General features: G+C 37.5%; 1 protein-coding gene across 1 annotated transcript in view; it reads right to left on the bottom strand.

Moving 5' to 3' along the window:
• LOC140239866 (uncharacterized) overlaps window positions 1-23,301 on the bottom strand; it is a 45,108-nt gene extending 21,807 nt beyond the window's left edge. Inside the window, exon 1 of the mRNA XM_072319686.1 lies at window positions 23,255-23,301. Within this exon, the coding sequence (XP_072175787.1) occupies window positions 23,255-23,301 (47 nt within the window). The remainder of the gene's footprint in view (window positions 1-23,254) is intronic.
• Between the last annotated feature and the right edge of the window lie 331 nt (window positions 23,302-23,632).

Here is a 23,632-nt window from a genome sequence, read left to right as displayed (position 1 = left end):
AAGATGTCGATTTAACCCATTTCTCTTTAATTCAGAATCGAATGCATTAATTTGGGGGTAATTACCTTGTGAATTAGGCATAATAGATTTCAAAATCTTCCAGATATCAGCGATCTTCCCACAGCTGAAGAAAGCTTATCTAGATAAAACTTTTTTTTGTTTTGTTTTCATAACTTCAGAGGTGACTTTGTTTCTCAGTTTCCTGCTCATAATATTTATAGTATCACTTTTTTTTTCTTTGATTTCCTTTTCATTTTATCTCGTAATCGTTTGATAAGATCAATAATTTCCGAAGTCACGCAATTAAGGAGAACATTAACTTTTAACTTTCCTGGATTTAACAGGCATAAACAAATTAACAGTTTCCATGAGACAATCTTCCCATACTTTGACAGCCTCATCAATATCTTTTGTGAAAATATAATACACTGTAACGTCTACATGATCATCAAAAATCTACTATTCAACGTCTTTAAAATGTCTATAGCTTAATATACGGGGCTAGCGTGGAAGTGAGTAGACGGAGATCTCCATATAATGAAATTCATGGAATGGATTTCACTAATTCAATTCTATTGATTAACATCAAATCAATCAAAGAAGATGACGTATCAGTGGCACTAGTACTTTCTGTGATGTTTACAAGCTGCAAAGAATAAACATCGTGATCTGCATCACACGTTTTGTGTCACCTTGATAGGTTTCTTTAAAATGTCACAGTTGATATCGCCCATGATCATGGTGCTATAAATGATTGAAACTAGCGATGAATGACAACAAAGATTCGTAATGATCAATTAACTCGGAGTGACCACGGGGGGGGGGGGGGGGGGACCATTCAATGTTATGAAAATAAATGGCTGTGAAGATTTCTTGCGCATAAGGAAAGCTAAGGCTTCCAAACACGGACTGAAGAGACGCATGATCTAAAATTTCAAAATGACAGTTGTCGCGAACATGGATTGTAAAATGACGCCTCCACCATGTCGATTTATATCTTTTCGTATAATCCTGTAATGATCGTCGTTGATGTCATTATCCTTAACTGTATCGTCTAACCAAGTTTCATTAAAAGCAGCAATATCTATTGTATTATCGGACGTGATAGTTTTCAGTTCTTCTACATTTCGAAATAAACTTCTCACATTCAACTGTACTATACATTTTAGGCCTTTGGCCTGTACTTTGAATTGCAACGATTGCTGATCAATAGAAAAATCACTTTGATTTATTACAATTTTGACTGAAGAGTGACTCATATTAAAATCAACATTATCTTGAGTTTCATGGTATGATGAATTGAAAGGCAGCTCGAGAAAGATACATCGATTACACATCCAATCTTTGGAGGAATGAAAAAAAAATAAAACTAGAGAATAACATGAAAGATGTATCCAGATATCACAACAAACACATTTTATGGCATTTTGATTATTTTTCACAGATTTAGCACAGAAAAAACCCCAATGATATTTCAAAGTCATAATGCACTTTAAGTGTTTGGCTTACAGTTTCGAGTCGATGTCCGCGAGGCTGAAGATGGAGACCTTTTTGCCATCCGAACTGAGAGCAGTGATCCTTCCGTCAAGCGTCCAGACTTTCTTGATTTTTGTGGGAGAACGAAGTTTGTTGACAATCGCTTGTCTCTTGGTGGTGAAATCTTCGTGTATGCAAATATCCGTGTCCTAGAGTTTGGATCTGGCGGAGTAGATTTCATGTCGTGTTTTATACCTGCAGAATTTTATGATGATTGGCCGTTGATTCTTTGGGCTGATTCGCGGTTCCAGTACCTCGAAGTGACACGATGGCTAGATGGCTACGGTTAATGTGCCCGGGGTCATAGAGTGATTCCAAGATGGTGGCGAGCGGTGTGTGTCAATGGCTAGATGATCGGTATTTTCATTTTGTCCCTCGGGGTTTCCATGAAAACGAAGACATTGTCTCTGTGAGTATTGCTCTTGGTCCTCACACAGACAATGCATTTCTTTCAGCTACAGTGAGAGATCTTGAAAAGATGATTCGAGCGTTGCAATTTTCTCCTTCTGCTCATGAACGTTCAGCTGAATGACCTCGTAAACTCGTTGAGTCACCTCCTCTTTTACAGCATCGACAATAGCTTGAATGAGTCTCCTCATTGGTCGTTTGTTCACATCCGTAAAAATTGGAGAGATGCGGGCCATTCAGTAATAATAATAATACATTCTGCTTTATAGCGCATGTTACACTGAAGTCTCTATGCGCTTTACAACAATTCCTATAATAACAATACAAAGAGAAAATACATTATGTAATACAATACAACTGATTACAACAACAATAAAGAAATTCAACTGGTCCTCGGCTGGTTGAGCAGCTGGAGTGAGGGGAGAACTCCCGAAGGAGGCTCACCGGTCTGCTCCCGGTTCATGCAGCTCCTGGCCCCGTACCTCAGGTTCTTTCTTTGGTGAAGGATCCTTGGATTCAGAGGGTTTTTTTTTTTCCTCTCATTTCTCGTTTGAGTCCGTCTCTTTATCTTTGAGACAAATACTTACTTGTTAAAAATACACAGAGCGTGCTATTGCTGGAATTTAATCTACCTGGCAAGATATGATGTCAATCCAAAACAGTAATTCAATCAAAATTCTTGAAGTGGTGAGTAGAGATCCACTCTCGTCCACGTCATCAGTGCTCCACACTCTTGGAAGATGGTAAAAACACGCGAGCATATCTTGATACTGAAGTATGATGTGCAAAAGTGCGGCAATTGATCCAGATGAAAGTACGTGTTGGTATGTTTTTCTAAAGTCTCTGAAAAATAAGTTTTGTCTATACAATATAGTCCTACATTTGCCACTAATGTGAAACGCATTTTGGTGTTTTAGGGCTTTATAGTAATTTTATTCGTCTATGTTAGTAAAATAGATAAAAAGTACAGTCATTTAAGTAAATCGGCTGATCACGGAATCATATGTGACATTTCTCACTCTTACAAAATGCAATTCGAATTCATTTCTATAGTTTAAACGGATAAATGCATTAACAGATTAAAAAAGATACAATATAAATACAGCGCAACACAGAAACAAACAAAAATAGTGGTTATCGCAAAAAAAAAATGATTCGATGGAAATCCCACGTCAAATCAATAAAAGTAATGTGATAGAGAAATACATTTATACAAGGTGAAAAAAACGTTTTCTCTTAATGTTGCAAAAGAAGTGTTCTTGTCGTCTTGTGAAGACTAGTGTAACTAAATCGTTTGCATAGAAAACGAAAATGTCCGTTTTACTCTCTTTTTTTAAAGTCTTAGGTGACAAAAATTTAATTTTGTTCATTATTAGATCTTTTATATTGTTCAAGTCTGATTGTTATTGCATGTTTTACGCTTGGCTTTCCATACTGTATTTTGTTCGTATTTAAGACATCACATTATTCACTGTTAGTTTGACTGATTCCAAATTCAGTATTATCCAGCTAATTACGATTGTTTTGTAAAGATCTGATTGAACACTGTCTTGTCCGTTGTAATATCTATAGTTTCTCTAATTTGTGAGTGTATCTCACAGTGTGACAATTTGATCTTACTTAAATGGAATAAAGTGTTTTGAATAATTTAGATAAAATAAATTGATGCCTTTGGTGGGTATATGGTTCAAGACTTAGCAATTAGCAAAATTAGCAAAATATGTCTTTGTGATGGTAATTACTTTTCGCTATCCCTACTTACAAACGATGGGCGGTAGACAATGGTAAAGGCACGGGGGTGCGCGAACAGAAATTGCTCAAATATTTCTGAAATATATTACTCGACTGTACGTGTCTGTACGCTAATCTGACATATTAATTCATAAAGAACTATCAAGACTATACTTGAAGATGATAACATATCATTTGGCGGAAATAAGGAAAAAAGTGGCTTTCCATGAGGGTAAAATTTCAAACACTTTCACAAAATGCAGGTAAGATTTTCACTCTTGCACATATTTTCGAACGGAATTGACTTTTATTTTATATGCTTTATCAGTAGGTGAAATTTCATTGCATTTGATATATAAACGAGCAGCATATACCCGATATTATGTTAGCGTTAAAAATGAATCTTCAGATTGCTCAGAAAAATGGCGGCTTCAAGCATCGAACATCAAAGGCACATGCACCTGTGGAATTCTTTTGTCCATCCATAGAAAACTGACAGCTGATCGAATAATTATAGTCAGTTGTAACTGCATCTCTCGAAACTCCTTGATTTACGCCTACTTGTACTGTATGCCATTACTCTCTCCGTTTTTATTTTTTCTCATCTCTTCCTTCCCAACTTCCCTCTTGTTTTTTGTTTCTCACCTCAGCCCTTTATTTATTTTGCTATACATTGTATATCACTTCCGCTCATCTGCATGTACTATTTGTTTTTGTTTTTTTTTTTTTTTTTCAGGGGACCTTGTTTAACAAGCTGTGCTTTCTCAAGGTCCCCACGCAACATTCCATGTAAACATCAACCTAGTTCAATTTTTTTTTGTAATTATACAAAACAATGTACTTGTCCCCACAAGGGGTTTGTGTTACATGTGACTGATTTGTGTGAAATAAATTGAAATTGAAATTAAAAATTGAAATTGATATGTCTGCGGCATAGCTTCGAAAATATCATTATTTTTTTTCATAATCGCTCTCTTGTTTCAGGATTGATGGTCGATTTGATAGTGACAACAAAAATAACTATTCTAGGCATCATGGGCGAAACACTCACACACACACACACACACACACACACTCCAACCAATAGTCCCTTTTATCGCTATTATAAAACAAAAAAATTTAATATCCATCACCGTTCCCTAGGTTTATAATGCAGTGACTATACTCTGATGTGTGACCTATTAGTACTTCTGGCAGTTTGTGATGAGAGTGATAGGAAATTTTAAAAAAGCGAAATGCATAATGTGTTTTAAAAAAGACATTAACGAAACAAATGAAGCCATGCATCCAATCAGTGTGACGCTTGTATTATGTGTCTGCACCTTAACGTGTATGATCGGTTTAGTTGACACTTTACATTACATACTACGCTTTCATGCTTATTAATCGTCCACCTGAGTACCTGTAGACAACAGCTTTATCCGCCCAAATCCATTTCCATACACTTAAGTCGCACCAGCATTTCTAACGAAGAAATGAAAGGAACAAGCCGAAATTAACAATATTTTATGCATTGATTCTAAGGGTTTGAAATAGGTACATAGAGCTAGATCTTTCTGAGAATATTATAGAAAACATAAATTAACGGTCTGAAAAGTAGGAAAGCAGAAAATAATTTGTAAATCATACCACGAATGTGATTGCCGAAGAGGAGGCAGACAAGTGTCAACCGGCAGGCAAGGAGTGGGCTTCCCATCGCACCGGGGTAAGAGGAGGATCTCAGAAAAGTCTTATGAACCTTAACGACGGCTGCCCTGCAACTTCGGCTGACTTCAAATACAAATACGAAGTGATCTTATTCTTGAAGATCTTTTTATACGTTTGGATGTCGCCGGCGAGCTCGCGTGCTCAGCAATTTCGTCAGACCCCACCATATTCGACAGTTGTTCTTATTCTTGCTATCTGTTTCCTCTCCTTCAGTGTAGGCATTGAATAAACGAGGGGAAAAGGGGATAATCGAGGGGAAAACGCTGGACCAACGCCTTACCTGCTCTGATCTACTGTAGAATGGATTTTGAAGATATTTTCCACTTGAGTAAGACATAACACGAACTCCAATCACATCACATAATCAAACAGCTATACAGTGAATCTTCCACTCCAGCGAGACTCAGTAGACAGCGCAAATCTTAACACCTAAGGGGGGGGGGGGGGGGAGGGGCACCGTTTGAATGCGCAAGTCGCGAAATTTTCCCAGCATCAGGAAAGTCAAAGTACTCATTTGAACAAAAAGTTAATTTTACTTTCCTCCGACGTGTCAAAGTGTCAAAGTATCTTGAAAGTTCTGACAACGAAACATAAAAAGAGTACGACTGTCTCTGCTTCACATTGGCAGCCTGCCTGTGTAAAGTATGGAAACAATGTCACGTTACAATCTTTTAATCTCTAATGTCAAGTGAATGATTTAGGGTATTGTTTCTGTGTATTGAAAAAAAAAAAACCCATGTACCATAACCAATATGTTTTTTTTCTCTTCCAACCACTTCCTGCAAATAGATATACCGAACATACATCATCATCATCATCATAACCTATTGTTTGGAATTTTCGCTACAAATATGTAGCAGCTTCAACTATGAGCAGATTTGAACAATAATTAGGTCTATCGGAAGGGTATAGATCTAATGTCAGTATCGTTTTCCACATGATCGTTACCGAAGACCAACAACCATGCAGTGTAAACTTAAATTACGTTTAGGTTCCTTAATCCTTTTTTGTGTTAGGGGCTTTGGACCGTGTGTTCAACACTATGTTTTCAGTGCAATCAGCACTCAATGTACGCAAAGGATTAAAGGGATTGTACAGTATTGGTGGAGATTAGGATTGGGCTTTTAACTTTTTGCGAGATTCCAAGAAAACACTTATGATATAGTACAGAGCATACCATTTTAAGATGAATTCAAAGTTTATTTGATGAAAATCGGGTTTGAAATGACTGAAACATCAAAAAACAAAGTAAAATAAAGTGATCGTAATAAAGTGTGGGACCCACACTTCATTAGAATCACTCTTTTTTGGGGATATCTCAGTCATTTCAAAACCAATTTTCATCAAATAAATGTTGAATTCCTCATAGAATTACAATGCTCTCTCATGTTTCATAAGAGGTTTCTCGTTAACTTACCAAAAAATGTTAGAAACCTGAAATTAGGTCTCAACCAAAACTATACGATCCCTTTAAGGTTCCTTAATCCTTTTTGTGTCAGGGACTTTGGACCGTGTGTTCAACACTATGATGTTTTCAGTGCAATCAGCACTCGATGTACGCAAAGGGTTAAAGAAAATACCTGCTCAAGGGATAACTCTCCTAACTGGTCTTAACCCATTCAATTCAAATAAACGACTGGGAAGCTAAGACTGATAAATCTGTGACCGCCTTGGTATGGGTGGGGTTCAGTGCTTGTGTGTACAATCCAATAGTAGAAATCATCTTGTATTGTTCTTCCCTCGATGCATGTTACAAGAAAGGCGTCCGTCCATGGATAATAAGCTGAAATTTGCAGTTCATTCCCGACGAATGGGCCATTGATTAATGGGAAGTAATATACCCTGATAGGTGGTTAGTCAGTCATTGTTAATTTTGATTTGATTTGATTTGATTTCTGAATTTCTTTTTCATACATAAATGAAATAGAAAGTCAGTTGAACGAACTAATTGAGCAAGTAAGCAATGATGAAGATGAAGATGATTTTCCTTTGAAGCATTCAGTCACTTTTGAACCTGACGTGCATGAATTGTTTGCGTCATTTCAGTTTTTTTTCCGTTTCAGCAAGAAAAACTCGGCAAGTTGTTTCTTTCAACTTCCAGAAACTTTAGAGGAAATCTTTGTGAAATACGAAGGGATTTAAATCTGAGAAGTGGGAGGGGGGAGGCAAATCACAAGCTTTTGAGTAGTTTCATTTTTGTCTCTTCTTAAATATAAATTAATGCATCCTCTCGTTCGAGCCTCATAAGGTAATTGTCCAAAATGGCAGAGAAGGTTTTATAAAACGCGACACACAAGGGCGTAAATTGATTGGTCATTCTTCCTGTTCACACGAGTGTTCATAATTCAGTTACAATATCATTTTGTGAGCCGTAATTACCTTGACCTCACACAAAGACACTCATCCCTACTCTTGCGATTCCAAAAGCTCGCTTGCCTTGCTGCATCTTCATCGTCATCTTCATCATTGCTTACTAAAGAACGAAAAGGCAAGACGACAACAAAGCAGGGAGGTGGCCGCCCTGAACAAAGCAAACCGTATATGCAAGGAGCTTTTCCCCACTAAGTACTGAGGAGAAAAATCTCTTTCTACCGATCGTATGACAAGAATAGGGCTCACACCTATAAATGAAATGGAATGTCCCTGACCGCTTCACAAAATCGTACCAAAGATACTAAAATAAATGAAGAAAAAATTAATAAAAAATCAGAAATGCAGTTTGGCAAAGAAAAAAAAAAGACTGAATAGCTTCAGATATTGAGTATGAATTCCTCTACAAACTGCATTTTGGTTGGAGGATGAAAGCTTTTCTCATGGAATTTAAAGGGACTATGTTTGCTTAGGTGCATGCACAGAAAATGTAGTACTTAAAAAGTTTTTAGGACTTTACATCGATAGCGACCTCTCCTTGAAAAATCACTTTAATTTTTTTTAAAGCAAATTTTTGTCACGAAACACAGGAATCCTAAACAAACAAAAACATTTTTGTTTTTCGCCCAACCATATTTTGCAAATTAAATATTCATAAATTCATAAATTTTCCTCAAAAGGTCTTCCTGATTTTTTGATTTTTTTTTTTACGGATGTTCATAAGAAACAATTCTGTCCATCACTATCCAACTCCAGAGTGACGCTTACAAAATCACCTTCCACCCGCGCACTCCACGCACTCCCCTAAAAACACAATTATGTTTGCAGGTTCAAAATATTGGAATGATCCCCCAACAGAAGTTACAAGCTGTTTGTCATTATCATCCTTTAAAGGGGATGGCTAGTAACCGATCAATGGGAATCAGTGGGAATGCTGAGGGATGATTGTTCCAATCCTTGTGGGATTCATTTAAGAGTACATTATATATCTACTGTTGTGTGAAAATTATTTGCTTCAGAACGGTCTCATATTCAAGTAATGTGCAGATTAATGCACCGTCACTGACCAGGCACGCTAACCTGGAAACATTAAACTGCACATTACGTGAATATGAGACCATTCTGAAGCAAATGATTTTCACACAACAATAGATATATAATGTACTCTTAAATGAATCCCACAAGGATTGGGACAATCATCCTCCAGCATTCCCACTGATTCCCACTGATCAGTTACTAGCCATCCCCTTTAAGCATAAACTCAGACAGCATGTATTGAATAGTTACAACACAAAAGTGCACTAACATTCCTTTTTACCATGCTCATGGATGTTCTGATATACTGCTCGGTTGTTGCCATGTGAACAGACTTAAATGCATACTTACATGTAGTTGCATGCTCTCTCAAATTCCTGCCTATCGGTGTTTTCCTCCACTTCTATAGTATAAGATCTTCGGTCTCGTCAAATACCGTCATAGTTTCCCCTTCTTTCTTTCTTTCTTTCTTCTTTCTTTTTTCATGCTGCATTGCAGCTGATTGGTATATCACAAATAAGATTCATGTCTTCCATTCTCCGACTCTTTCCCCGTGTATTTTCAATGGAAGCCGGAATGTTGGAACCATAATGTTGCATTCGCATTATTACTCCCTGTCAAAATTGTTATTGGAGCTACTGCTATATAGTGTGCAGTATGTGGTTGCTTGTTCTCATTTCATCATACACATGAAATTATGTGAGAAGAATCTTCTGTACCCCCGAGTATTACTAGTCATTCTCTTCTGTTTATTCTTTAGTTTGGTCTTTAACTGTACCCGTGCCCCTCATCCTGTTATCCACACTAGGCTTTTGTTGGGACCTACACTCAACAAGCTTTGCTTTTTAGTAGGTTCTGTCGTATTTCTCAAGAACCCCCTTGGAAATGTTATGGATGAAAGGGTATATCTCGCTTATCCAGGAGAGTGAAGATGAAACATCTCATTTCTCCTAGCTATTTTACAGAATTTTTTGAATTTTGAATTTTAACACAGGTCTCTATGGGGAAATATTTACCTGTGTGAGCCCTTAGTATGCATGTAATGCACACAAGTCAATGGGAAGTATTCATCCCGTGCAAGCTCTGCTGGTTTATGTTGATCTATTCTGTCAAATCCCTCCCTCCCCCCCCCCCCCCCCCCCCATCCTCCCCAACTTACTCTGCTTAACTGCATTTTGTTTTCTTATTATGTTCTTGTGGTACTGGATCTTAGTACAATAGTTGAATTCATGAATAATTAAAGGGATGGTACAGCGTTGGTGGAGATGACAATTGGGCTTTTAACTTTTTGCGAGATATCAAGAACAAACTTAGATATAGTACAGAGCATACCATCTTAAGAGGAATGAAAAGTTTATTTGATGAAAATCAGGTTTGGAATGACTGAAACATCCAAAAACAAAGTAAAACAAAGCGATCGTAATAAAGTGTGGGTCCCACACTTCATTAGAATCGCTCTTTTTTGGATATCTCAGCCATTTCAAAACCAATTTTCATCAAATAAATATTGAATTCCTCATAGAATTACATGCTCTTTCATATTTCTTGAGAGGTTTCTCATTATCTCACCAAAAAATGTTAGAAACCTGAAGGTCTCAACCAAAACTGTACGATCCCTTTAAGTAGTCATTATCACACGACTTTGAATGATTGTTGTATTTTGATGTATTTCTTTGTTTTGACTATGACTGAAATAGTTCAAAATACATAAATTTAACCTGTTTGATAAATCGAAGTCTTTTAAAGTGCCTGTAGACAATAAGGTGATGATGATACCCCTTATGCAAGTATAACTGCCTGTATCTATATATTCATCTTATGTTGAACTAATCAACACTGTAAGATTTATTTTTGAAAAAAAAACCAATATGCATCATTTTCAAAGGTGTCCTTTTGAGAAGCTTTACACCCCTTCAATGTGCAATTTCTCATAATAATTATGATATAGGTGCAAATATAATAGAAAACACATTCATGATTTTGAAAAATCAATTAAGAAATATGACCTCTACTTGAATAATAAGAGTATGCATGTAATGCACACATTAAGTCAATGGGAAGTATTCATCCTATACAGGTTCTGCTGGTTTATGTTGATCTATTCTGTCAAACCCTCGCTCCCTTTCCCCCTCCCTTTCCTCCCCCACTTACTCTGATTAACTGCACTTTGTTTTCTTATTATGTTCTTGTGGTACTAGATCTTACTACAAAGTAATTGAATTCATGTATTATAAAGTAGTCATTATCACACAACTTTGAATGATTGTGGCATTTTAATGTATTTCTTTGTTTTGGCTACCACTGAAATAGTTCAAAATACATAAAGTTAACCTGTTTGACAAATAAAAGTCTTTTACAGTGTAGTTTGTAGACAATAAGGTGATGATGATACCTCCTTATGCAAGGATAACTGCTTGTATCTATATATTCATCTTATGTTGAACTAATCAACACTGCAAGATTTATTTTTGAAAACAAACAAACAAACAGTGTGCATCATTTTTAAAAGTGCCCCTTTGAGAAGCTTTATAACCCTTCAATGTGCAATTTCTCATATGATGTAGGGGCAAATATCATCAAAAACACATTTTATGATTTTGAAAAATCAATTCAGAAAATATTACCTCTACTATAGGGCTCACACCTGTCCAAATAAAATGGAATGTCCCTGACCGCTTCACAAAATCGTACGAAAGATACTAAAATAAATGAAGAAAAAATAATTGAAAATCAGAAATGTATAGTTTGGTTAAAAAAAAAAACCAACAACAACAACAACAACAACAACAACAACAACAACAACAAAACTGAATAGCTGCAGATATTGAGTATGAATTTTTCTACAAACTGCATTTTGGTTGGAAGATAAAAGCCTTTTTTCATGGAATTTAAAGGGACTATGATTATTTGCTTGGGTGCATGTACAGAAAATAGGTGATTTTTGAGTGAAAAGAACTCGTAGTCTGGCTTTGCGAACCCTTGGACAGAGTTTGAGCTGAAGAACCCCCCTTGGAAATTTGATGGATGAAAGCCGGAGTATAATCATCTCACTTATCCAGGTGAGTGGAGATGAAACACCTCATTTCTCCCAGCTATTTTACAGATTTTTTTTTTTCAATTCTAAATCTTAACACACGTCTCTATGGGGAAATACCTACCCGTGGTGAGCCTTAGAATTTTCATGCTATAAGACCGCCACCATCGGAGCCAGCGAGAAAGGTACAAAGTATCAGTTCTGCAATAACCATGCACTAGTTACTTTTCGATTTCACCTCCTGAACGTGGCCGTCGAGGTAATGACGTCATTTTAAGGAACTGCGCATGCTCAAGGTTCGAAAATGGCGTCGATCCAATAAGGAAAACCATTCAGAATCTGTGAACATTTTTGCCTAAATACAATATTGATGCTTGCACTCGGGGATTGATTGGGTGGGGAGAGGGCTGTCTGAAACAGGCTGTGAACGTGCAATATGTATTATTGTCTTTTCTTGCGGCGAAATCACGGGCAGTCTATAAAAATATTTGCGTGTGTGTGTGTGTGTGTGTGTGCATGTGCAGGGGCGGATCTAGCTTTTTCTAAAGGAGGGGGTTGGGGGCGGTATGCCAGGGAGCGTATAGCGACCTAGCCCGAGCGAGCGGAGCGAGCGAGGGGGGGGGGGGGGGTGTGGGAGGGGGGTGTCCCCCCTCCGATAGTAGGGAGGATTTTTGAAAATCTGTGTGTGAAAATGGCGCTTTCTCTCATCTAAAACACCACTATTTTTGGTAAAGTTAAGAGGTCATTGCCATAAATAGAAAAATAAAATAAAATTACAAGTTAAAAAAAGATAAGATTTTTTTTTTTTTTTTTTTTTTTGGGGGGGGGGTTGCAACCCCCCCCCCCACCCCCCTCTAGATCCGCTTCTGATGTGTGGTACATGTGTGTAGTACTTGTGTATGTTTTTGTGTTTATCTTATGATCCACCCTTGCATGTCTTTTATTTCCTCCAATTCATCATTGATATACAAAATAAAAGCAACCATCAACCATTAAGATGTATAGGTTTCGCTCACGAAACTAGGAGAGTGACGTCGTATTCATTGGCATGCACGAAATCCCTCTACCCCCGTTACCTGAGTTTAGTTTTGCGCGTGTATATTCTACGAATGAAATGTTATAATTATGCTAAACATCTAATGCGCTCCTTTTCTTAGGTGTTATTTCGACATCAATCATAAATTCTATGCTGTGTCAATCTGATTATTGCTAGTAGACCGTTATGTTGAAAGAGCGGGAAATGTTTTTGAGGAGTGGAAAAAAAGATACACGTATGAATGAATGAATAGACAAAATAGGGTCCATTTATTTAACGGATGACTGAAATAATAACACGTTATAGCAAATAAACATCTTAATGAATGTGTGAACTAATTCAACGAAATATCAGAGTGACGGTACTATGTCTAACCAAACAAACAAACAAACAACCAACAACAACAACAACAATGATCGAATAATGTATATACGAAACGATGTGACATAACGAAATAACGAATGGAATAATCAAACTTGATTTACAAAAGCAATATCATTTCAATAGTAATTTATACAAAATAATGTTTTTACAGCAAAAAAAAAAGTACAGCTGACGAAGAAAAAATTTGTAATACTACATTGATTTTTTTTTTAGGATCACGGAGCAAACTATTCATGGAATAATAGTACTCCTCTGAAAAGATGAAAAATGTATAGAGCAAGCTATTATTTTAAGTAATATGCGCAACACCGGCCCTGTTTTATTTTGATGATTATTCAATTCTTTGATGCAATCAATGAATTCCTCCATGGTTTTGGTATTGCTGCAGGTTGCAGCGCCCTCACACGGCTATCCGATGCCGAAGCAGCTTTTTGTATACTTCTTGCCTAATCATAATTCCTTATGTTGAATCGTTTAGTTTGCTGTTAAAAATTTGATATTATGAAAAAGTAATGATCACGAGTGTGACGGTATAAACTTTCGCGTTCCCTGAAAGATGATGAGACGTTCTATATACATTTTTTTTTAACATTTCATTTTATTTCCACAACTTGCACAACTGGTGAAAAAAAGAATGAACAATTCAGGACAACTATTATTATCAATCATTATGCGCAATACAGAGTGTGGAAGAAGAAGAAGCAAAGGTCTCCCTAGCAAAAGGTAACAATTATGATCAACACAAGACGAAACAATATGAAAAAAAAAGAACAAAACAAACATAAAAATACTGATATACATAAATACTATACAGCATCAATGATGAGGGGTCTATTACAGGAGGGCACTATTGCACATAAATGATTTTACAATATATTTTTTTTAATGTTTTCTCTTGAATGAGGCCATAGAGAAGACTATTCTATATAATCTTGTTGTGTGTCGTAAAAACTCATACTTAAATTTGGGTTAGTCTTTTAACTTCCGCCGGTCTTGTACAATATCTATTTACCTCATTGTTTATTACAAAATAAAAATCAGAAGATATACACGATAATAGGCCACCCTGTCCAACGAGGCTTCCACATAATGTAATTCGCCTCTTCGAATACAGCGTTTCATATCAGCAAAATGCAAACTCCCTGAAAAGCAAGAAAAAGAAGACCTTTATAAAATATTGGATTATATAGAACAAATTATAATTGAAGTGTAAGGCCTATCATAAGAACACTGATCATGGTATTACAATGTCCTTGTTTTCCATTACCACGTCCCCCCCCCCCCCCCCCCCCCCCAATAAGATGAAGCAGCTAAGATGAAGAAGATGAGGAACAACAACAAGAAAGGAAAATAAGTTCCGGCGCCCTTTAATCTTTCCTTGGACAATGAGTCAAAAAGTTACGATGTATACACAAAATTCAAACACATTATACTTGGGTACCTAAGGAGGGGTCACCGTGCACCCCCCCCCCCCAGGACTCCTCGAAACTTACACTTTCAGGATCCTCATGACATACCAAAACATAATCAAGATGTTAACAGGAACGAAAAGTTTGTTTGTTTTTTTTTTTTTTTGTTTGAAAAGATTTTATTTTCTGCATTTCATATTATTGACATATTACATAGTAAGTCATATTTTGTATATAAAGACAAATGAAACGTTAAATAACATACAAAATGTTTATATGGCCAATAATGACTTGATTCACAGTACAATATATAATATAAGATTATACATATGATGCAGAGGGCCGCCGTTATAAGCCGTGCTTGAACAGACGGACAGCCAGAGTTAAATTACCATTTTTTATTGTAGTACTTGAACACTGATACGGATGGGCCATGTTAAAATGCGTGTAAATCCAGTTTTATACATTTACTTGGTAAACAGGAGAGGTGCCTGTGAGTGCGTGTGCAGGTGATGAAGCGCGAAAGTGTTGATGGTCAGCACTTCTAAGAAAATGATTGAATATGTTATAATATGGGCGACGGGTCAAGCAGCAAAGTAAAAGAAAAGGAAAAGGGGGTGGACCAAAATATTGCCTTGTTGTTGAGTATAAGAGGTACATGTTTAATGATTACTGTACAGTATGATATTGTGCCAAGAAATATTTCTTTGTATTTGCCTTAAAGGAATAAAGAGATGTGCACTGTTTTATGTGGAGAGGGAGTGAATTCCAAATATCAGGCCCGTTATGCCGAATTGATTTTTGAGCTAATAGGAGTTTAGGGTTATTCAAATGGAAATCATTACGATGGCGCGTGGGGTAAGCATGGACATCCCTGTTAAGGGAAAATGCGTTGTGGAAGAGTGGGAGTAGATTTTGCGTGTATTTGAACATAAATATTGCTGTTTGAAATTTGTGTATATCATCAACTTTAAGAACTTTTAGTCTAAGGAATAATGGATCAGTATGTTCTAAATAATGTGAGTTAGTACATATTCTTATTGCCTTTTTCTGTAAAAGAAAAATAACATTTACTTTGGTTTTATTACAGTTTCCCCAGTTTCCCCAGTTTCCCCGGTTTCCCCAGTTTCCCCAGACAACATTACAATAATTAATATACGGTAAGATTAATGCATTGTATAACATAATGAGTACTTTTTCCGTTACCAAAAAGTGGCTGTTCTAGGTGAAATTTAATGTATTCTATTGTTTTTCATAATTTCTTATGTATTTCTTTGTTTTTCAACTTTTTCAACTTTTGTTTTTTCTTTGTTTTTCTATTGGAAATTGTCACTGACCACTTTTCTACCATAATTAGCACAAAACTAATCAATGAAAGTGATTAATTGTAAAAATAATCAGGTTTTCATGACCTTCATGACAGAGCACCTGTTTTCCATAGGAAATGTACACAAAAATCACAAAATTGTGCCCGTTTTGGGGAGACATACCGTTACAATAATGGGCGTGACTTCGCAAAAGTATACGCGGATGTTGCAAATTTGGTCTCAAAAGTTGTGCGAGACTTGACCAAACAAAGTCAAGAAGCCTCGCGACAGATTTATAGCGCGAAACTTTGAGGGGGGGGGGGGTGGCGGATCCCCCCCCCCCCGTCCTTATGTATGTATGTAATATATATGTGCTTACATGTATAGGGCCTACATAGTAGGGTACCTAAGGGGGGGGGGGGGGGTTCACCATGCACCCCCAGGACTCCTCAAAACTTACTTGACTTTGTTTTGTTCAAGTCTCACGCAACTTTTGAGACCAAATTTGCAACTTCCCTACATACTTTTGCGAAGTCACGCCCATTTTTGTAACGGAATGTCGTCCCAAAACCGGCACAATTTTGTGCTTTTGTGTACATTTCCTATGGAAAACAGGTGCTCTGTCATGAAAGTCATGAAAACCTGATTATTTTTACAATTAATCACTTTCATTGATTAGTTTTGTGCTAACTATGGTAGAAAAGTGATCAGTGACAATTTCCAATAGAAAAACAAAGAAAAAACAAAAGTTGAAAAAGTTGAAAAACAAAGAAATACATAAGAAATTATGAAAAACAATAGAATACATTAAATTTCACCTAGAACAGCCACTTTTCGTTCTTGTTAACATCCTGATTATGTTTTGGTATGTCATGAGGATCCTGAAAATGTAAGTTTCAACGAGTCCTGGGGGGGGGGGGGGGTGCACGGTGACCCCCCTTAGGTACCCGACTATTATCAGATTATACCAGCTCCGTGAAGGTTAATGATGCCATGCATGCCGCGAATACGTAAGCTATAACTCTTGGAAAAAAAAAAAAATCGCGATGATATTCAAGACAGAGTTTGCGATAATTTTGCTTGCAAAGTTTGCTTAATATTATCTTGTGAAAATTTTGTGAGACGTTAGTGAAATCTGCAGCAGAATTCAATGCACGAATGTCTGATACAGTTTTTGAATAGAATGTCATTGTTTTGTGAATTAGTTTAGAAAAGGCATTTTCGACAAATTCGCAAATAAATCAATGCCATGTAAAGTATTTGTTCTGAATTTCGATGTAAATTTCACCACGAGATTTAAAATTTGCGATGGCCGTCAGAGTCTCCATGTACAGGCTTTGTGTGTGGTATGGTAGGGGAAAAATAAGGTTCTTATCAAACAAAACTAACGGCTTCCTGCAGACACTGCTGATAATAATAATTCAGGCGGAAATATACGTCCCAAAATCAGGATGAAGAGCCAAGAGGTTTCCTTCCAAAATACAAATGGGTGATCGGTTGATGCCGGGCCGGCGCCACGTTTTCAAAAGTGGGAGGGGGAGGGGGAGGGGGCACTTTATACTGTTGGTGCCACTTCCGGGTTTGAAAAAAAAAGAAAGAAAAAAAAAAGAGGTCTTCAGCGCGCATCTTTCACATTCCACTTCTGGGTTTCTTTAGCTGACAAGTAAAAAAATAGATGAATAAATAAATAAAAATAAAGGCCTTACCGCGCTTACACGTCAAGGTTCTATTTTTTCCTAGTGCCACTTCCGGGGTGAAAAAATGCCCCCCCCCCCCCCCTGGTTCCGCCGGCGCTGTGATGTCAGTAAACATGCAGTTAAAAAAAAATCGAAGTCCATGGCAGCTTCTTCTGATATCGGAGAATTGCTGTTATTTAGGCTTATTATGATTATTATTGTTGTACATTAGATTGGATTTTTACAATCTAAACAATGCTGTGCAGTCCACACTATAATGATTACCCTCACCCCTTTTATTGTATTGATCATCCACGTATTTTACACTCTCATCGTCCATTCATTTCCATTTTATTGATATACACTCAGCAAAAAAAAAAAAGAAGAAGAAGAAGAAGAAGAAGAAGAAGAAGAAGAAGAAAGTAAACACTTTTTCAAGTATATTTCTTGTAGAATATTTGTCTAAAGGTTAAAGTATCATAATATTAATTTTCTACCATATGAAAGGTTATGTAATTAGCTAGACCAACCTACTATAGGTCAGTGAAAAGGAAAACTTTACACATGAGCGAACACCTTTGTTTTTCTCTTCCAAGGCACAAAAGTAAAAACAAAAACAAACAATTCGGGGTAATTCATGAGTAAGTGCTCTCCCATGTAACAATAAGAACAAAAGACAACTTTAACGCTTCAAAAAAACGTGAATCAAGTTACAGAAATAAACTTATGATCTCTATAATATCTTTGAAGCCCAAAAGATCAATAAAAGCTTAATATGGAGGTGAATAATTTTCTGTCAAATCCAAATTCAAAAAATTAAATGAGAGAAGAAACACTATTGACAAAAATTGTAGGAATTTAAATTGATTTCCCAATTAATAAAATTTGTAAATAGTATTTACTTCTTGAATTGTCTCATGAATTCTTAAATTACTAAATCAAAAGAATGAAATAAAGATATTCTATTTATATGAATCATATTTGTGCCCTTACTCCCTATGTCATTTGAAGTTTAAGTTGACAGCAAATTCTTATCTTCCTCCTTTAGGCCTAATTTCCCAATTCGATTTTGTTTGAGGTTTCTAAAGAGATAAAGACAGCGAAAACTTATTATTTGCTATTTTATTCATGTCTCTCAAGTAATCTTTTGTTATCATTGTTATCTTTAAGGCCGCTTGCAAATGAAAGACAACATGTTAATTTTTGCAATTTTCACTTTTGTGCCCTGCATAGGACAGAAACGAATGTGTTCACTTTGACCAACTGGGTTGATAGCTAGCTTTGATATGGTATAATTATGACACATTGATTTTCATCAAAATCATCTATGAAAATTTTGAGCTCGAAAAAGAGTTTACTTTTTTTTTTTCACTGAGTGTAAATTATGGTATGTCTATATTTAGCACATAGGCCTATACAGTTTCTTTCGTTGTACGCATTTATTTTGATGTTCCTTGGTGGTAGACTAAAACTACGTTCTTAGAAGTAGGCGTGTACCACAACACGGCGTGTGAACACAGAACTCTTTCAGCTGTGTAAGAGTTCTGTGCGTGTGAAGCGTGCAGCGGTAATGCACAGGACTGGTCTGATCGGTAGAATTGCAACACACAGTACACACACGTACACAGCAAGCTAGCTAAACAGGTAGTTCTTCCGGGGTCGTAGGGCATCAACACGTCTGCAGAATATAGTTGGGAAAATATTACTGAAGTCGATATTAGAAGAACCGGAGTTGCATTGTTAATATTCCCATAATAGCTGTCAGTCGGACGAACTGTGAGGACGAGGTGGATAGGTGATATAGAGCATAGAAGAAAAGTTATACAGTTGTCATGATAAAATAGCAGCAGCCTGCACACAATCACAGTGTTCCTTGGGCTCACATTCAAACAAGCTGAGCGCAGCGGCCAGCGAACGTCACCGTGAAGATCCAGCGAAAGTAACACAGTGTCAGTGAGTTTATGTCACGGATCGAGCTAACAGAAGATTGAGAGTAAAATAAGTCACGGGATAACTTTCTATCAATGGTTACGACTAGCTGCTAGCCGATACCATTTCGAGACAGAGTAACCTTCCGCCTACACGTTCTTTTGCATCAGCTCCACAACGGAGACCAACTGCATGAGCTGCAGACGACAACTCGGACAAGGTTGAGGCATGTGATTGTGCACGGTTTTCGTATCACACTCGCAGTCATTTCAACATTCCATCGAGGCCGGAGAAAGTTTTGTGTAACGTTTAATAGCGGGATCGAAACGTGAGGGGTTGAAACAGCTGGTTGTGACTGATACGTCGGCTCTGCATCAAGCCATTGTCATTGACACTATCACTATCACACTCACAAGAGTCACAGGTTCAAGGACTAGCAAAGATACACACCAACCAAGAATGTCTGGTGAACCAAATGGAATGTCCCCTGACTATGGAGATGTTGACATCTCTTCCTACATAGGTAAGGACTAACATTAAAAATAACCAAGGGTGACTTACAGTTGTACAGGCTACATACAGCGAGTGTTGGTCGGTAGATAACTAACGTTAGTAGTGTACGCAGGCCAGGGTCCAGGGATTTGTCAGTTTTGTTCTCATTACGACATTAGATCAGACAACACATACAAGATCTAGCAATGGTAACTAATAACACTAGATTCTAGATAACAGTCTCTGTATAAACGTTACTTACGTACTTTACTAGTTAAACAACCCTGTCTGTATGCGGCAGGCCTTGGTGCCTAATGTTAGTGTATTTCTGTTTTCTGCCAGGGGCACTTTCATTCATGAATAAAACAGCTAGAAATTCTAATGAACATCTGTTCTAACCACAATAGCGACCCCGACGCTCACTAGACAGAAAGATCCGTCTGTCCGGAGGAGTCTTTCATTTTTTTGACATCGCTCTCCTCCAGAGGGGATCCGTGAAACCAGACGCAGTCTCCGCAGAACATACACAACCAGATACAGACCGATCTGTCGGTCAACCCCAACACGTACAAATGTACTTCTAGTTCTAAGTTAGTAGTAACAGCACCTCGCGCCGGGGTTAATGAACATCATGTACAATGTATGTCCATGTGTGCTTAGTCCCACGAATTGTGTGAAGGAGCGCCCTGGGGTTAGGCATTAAGTCCTACAATGTAACTGCAGAACGTAAGCAGGAGTTACAACTTAACCCCGGAGTGCTCCCTGTACACAGTTATACTGTGCGAACACTTCACGTTCGGGCTGGTCGCAGTTACTCGCAAGGTTTTGTCGACGTGTTGTGGGAAGTGACACCAGATTGGGCCTTTTCATCAATGAATAAAGTGGCCCCTTGGTGCAAATAGGCACTCTGTACAAAGCATGCCGCAAACCGGGTTGTTTACTCTAACTTCCAAAGTCTAAGTTCTAGTCTAGTGACCACAACCACAAGATATAATTTACACAAATAGCGCTTTTGGTGACGTTGTTATAGTTTGAATGCCAAAGCAATCTGTGATTCATATCATTGAAGATAAAATCTACAAATACAGGTGCCTACACATAATCAAAGCATACTGTTTAGACATACGACAGTATGTTCATACTGCTGTAAAAGTTGAAATTTTGCAGTGTATGCTTTAATATTTTCTTGTTTTTTTATGTAACACTATTTTATGTTTTGATTTCGTAGAATTGAACTGTGCTATTAATGCTTTTAAGTTTTCGCAATATGAATAGTCTGAGGGTATCAAATGTTTACATGTACTGCATCCTGTAATAACTTGCATAACAACTCAAGCTTTACTGTTGGGATGTTCAATAGGATGCCAGTACATTACCCACTCTGACCTGAAGGTTGACTGGATCATGAACACTGGAGAGTCTACACCAGAAAAAGGAGAAGACCTTGTACTTGTTGTAGCTCCATGATGGCTGCTAGTAAACTGTAATTTACTAGACACTCTGTAATGATCATTGTATTTGTAGGCCATTCTTGTTATAAATGGTCGGACATCGGCAACACTGCACTGCAGATTGGAGAAATCTCTGCTGTGATCTATCTGTAAATATTATAGTGTGCATGGAAGCAATTACTGCACATGTACACAAGATACATGGCGGGAAGGGTCGAGGGTGTGGCAGATCTTGTAAACACACCCAAGATTAAGGCTTGTTGCTCAAAGTCACATGCTATACACTACCTGTACCCAGTGTTATCCACCCTAATTTTTTAATGCAATAAGCAGGCACAGACCACCTCTTGGCACACCACTCCAGATGTCAACAGCTGAGTGTTACAGTGGTAGCCAGGTGGTAGCAAAGAAAGATGCTATTGAATTCTTATGATACATTTGTGGCAAATTGTTTTTCTAGCTTCAAGGAATGACCCTGAGCTCTTTCACCAGTGGGAGACAAAACATGTCTGCCTTCTTCACCATGTCACCATATTAATGAATAGCCTAGTGAAACATTCAAGCCTCTTCCCAGAATTCTGAAAATACTCTTTACATAAATTGCCCGAGTGTCAGAGGAAAGATTCTGCCTTTTGTCCCACTGCTACAGCAATTTGCATGGACATGTACAGGTATACCACGCTGACAAACAGGAACTGAATCCTGGCCATCTGAAAGTATCAAGAGCACTGCTGTTTTCCACAGACCAGTACAACATCATCACTTGGATCCTGGCGGAGTCTTTACTCACTTCCAAACAAGATCTGGGGCTTATTTCATAAAACTTGTCATCAGTGACAACTGTCACATTTATGACAAATTTGCTCTCGGCCAATCAGATGCAAGGATTTCAGTAGCTTGTCACATCTATGACAACTTGTCAGTGATGACAAGTTTTATGAAACGGTCCCCAGTTCTGTATCTAGAGAAAATTAAGAATTATTAAAGAAATGGTGAAATAATATATGGGCCATAGATGGCAAGGAACAAGACTCTACACATAACGTAGCAGCATTACAAATGTAGCCTGGTTAACCTGTTGAGGACGAGTCGTGTATACTCAGGCAAGTGTCTACATACATACTGTACAATGGGAAGTGCATGTTTTAGCAAAATCAGCCTTTCCTCAACGGGTTAAACGGGAATGGTCCTTGTCCTGAAAAGACAGATACAGTACCACCTTTTACAAAGGAGTTAAACCTCCCCGAGTAGAATTCAGATGTTAATGATACACTGCAGATACCGTGTGTCCCCCCAAAAAATTACAACGGGAACGTCCGCAATGATATCTTTAAAAATATTGAATCAATCTAAATACAAATTCAGGGTATGAAACTATAACTCACTGCCCACATCTTACAGTGGCATTTGATTTGTTTCAGTGGTCAAGGAGAATTATGAGGAATTTTGTAGAGGATGTCGGGAATCTCTTCCCTCCAAGTTCTGTCTATTGTATTCACACAAAGATCATCGAAGTGCTAATCTTGGAAGAATCAGACTCGTGACATGCTTTACAACAATCCACATTTCTCTCTGACCGCTTAACCGTCATCGAATGGGGTTTTCTGCAAAATAGAGCTACAATAAAATGTTGTATTCTAAGACCCTGAAGTGCGTTGTAGCATTTAGACAATTTAATCATATTGGATGTTATCAATGCGAAAATCTGATTGTAATTTTTTGGGGGACATACTGTACTTGAAAACTGACCTGAACTCAAAGCGCTCATGCAGCAGTTCCTCTCGCGGGGCTCCCATCTTTTGTGTATTAATTTCGTCCTGCCTGTGACCTGTTTCCTTGTACTTTTATGCACCAGGTATTTGCGTTTACAAGTCATATTTGGACTCAGGAGGACAACATGATGCATCTTATCAATTGGTGAATTAGTTTGGAGGATATTGCAGTTTCATTCGACGCTCCGTGGATCCAGTAGTTGGTAGCCATTACGGGTACAAGTGAACTGTACATGGGGTATATTGAATAATTATCATGTGTACAGAAAGTGTATACCTTACTCCGGTTTAAGTACCACTTTGAGTAGATACATTGTATACAGCACTTAAAAATTCTGATTAAAACAACAACAAC

This window comes from Diadema setosum, chromosome 16, assembly GCF_964275005.1.
Source record: "Diadema setosum chromosome 16, eeDiaSeto1, whole genome shotgun sequence".
NCBI classification, from domain to species: domain Eukaryota; kingdom Metazoa; phylum Echinodermata; class Echinoidea; order Diadematoida; family Diadematidae; genus Diadema; species Diadema setosum.
Note: the sequence above shows the minus strand (reverse complement) of the source record. Positions and strands in the feature narration are given on the sequence as shown.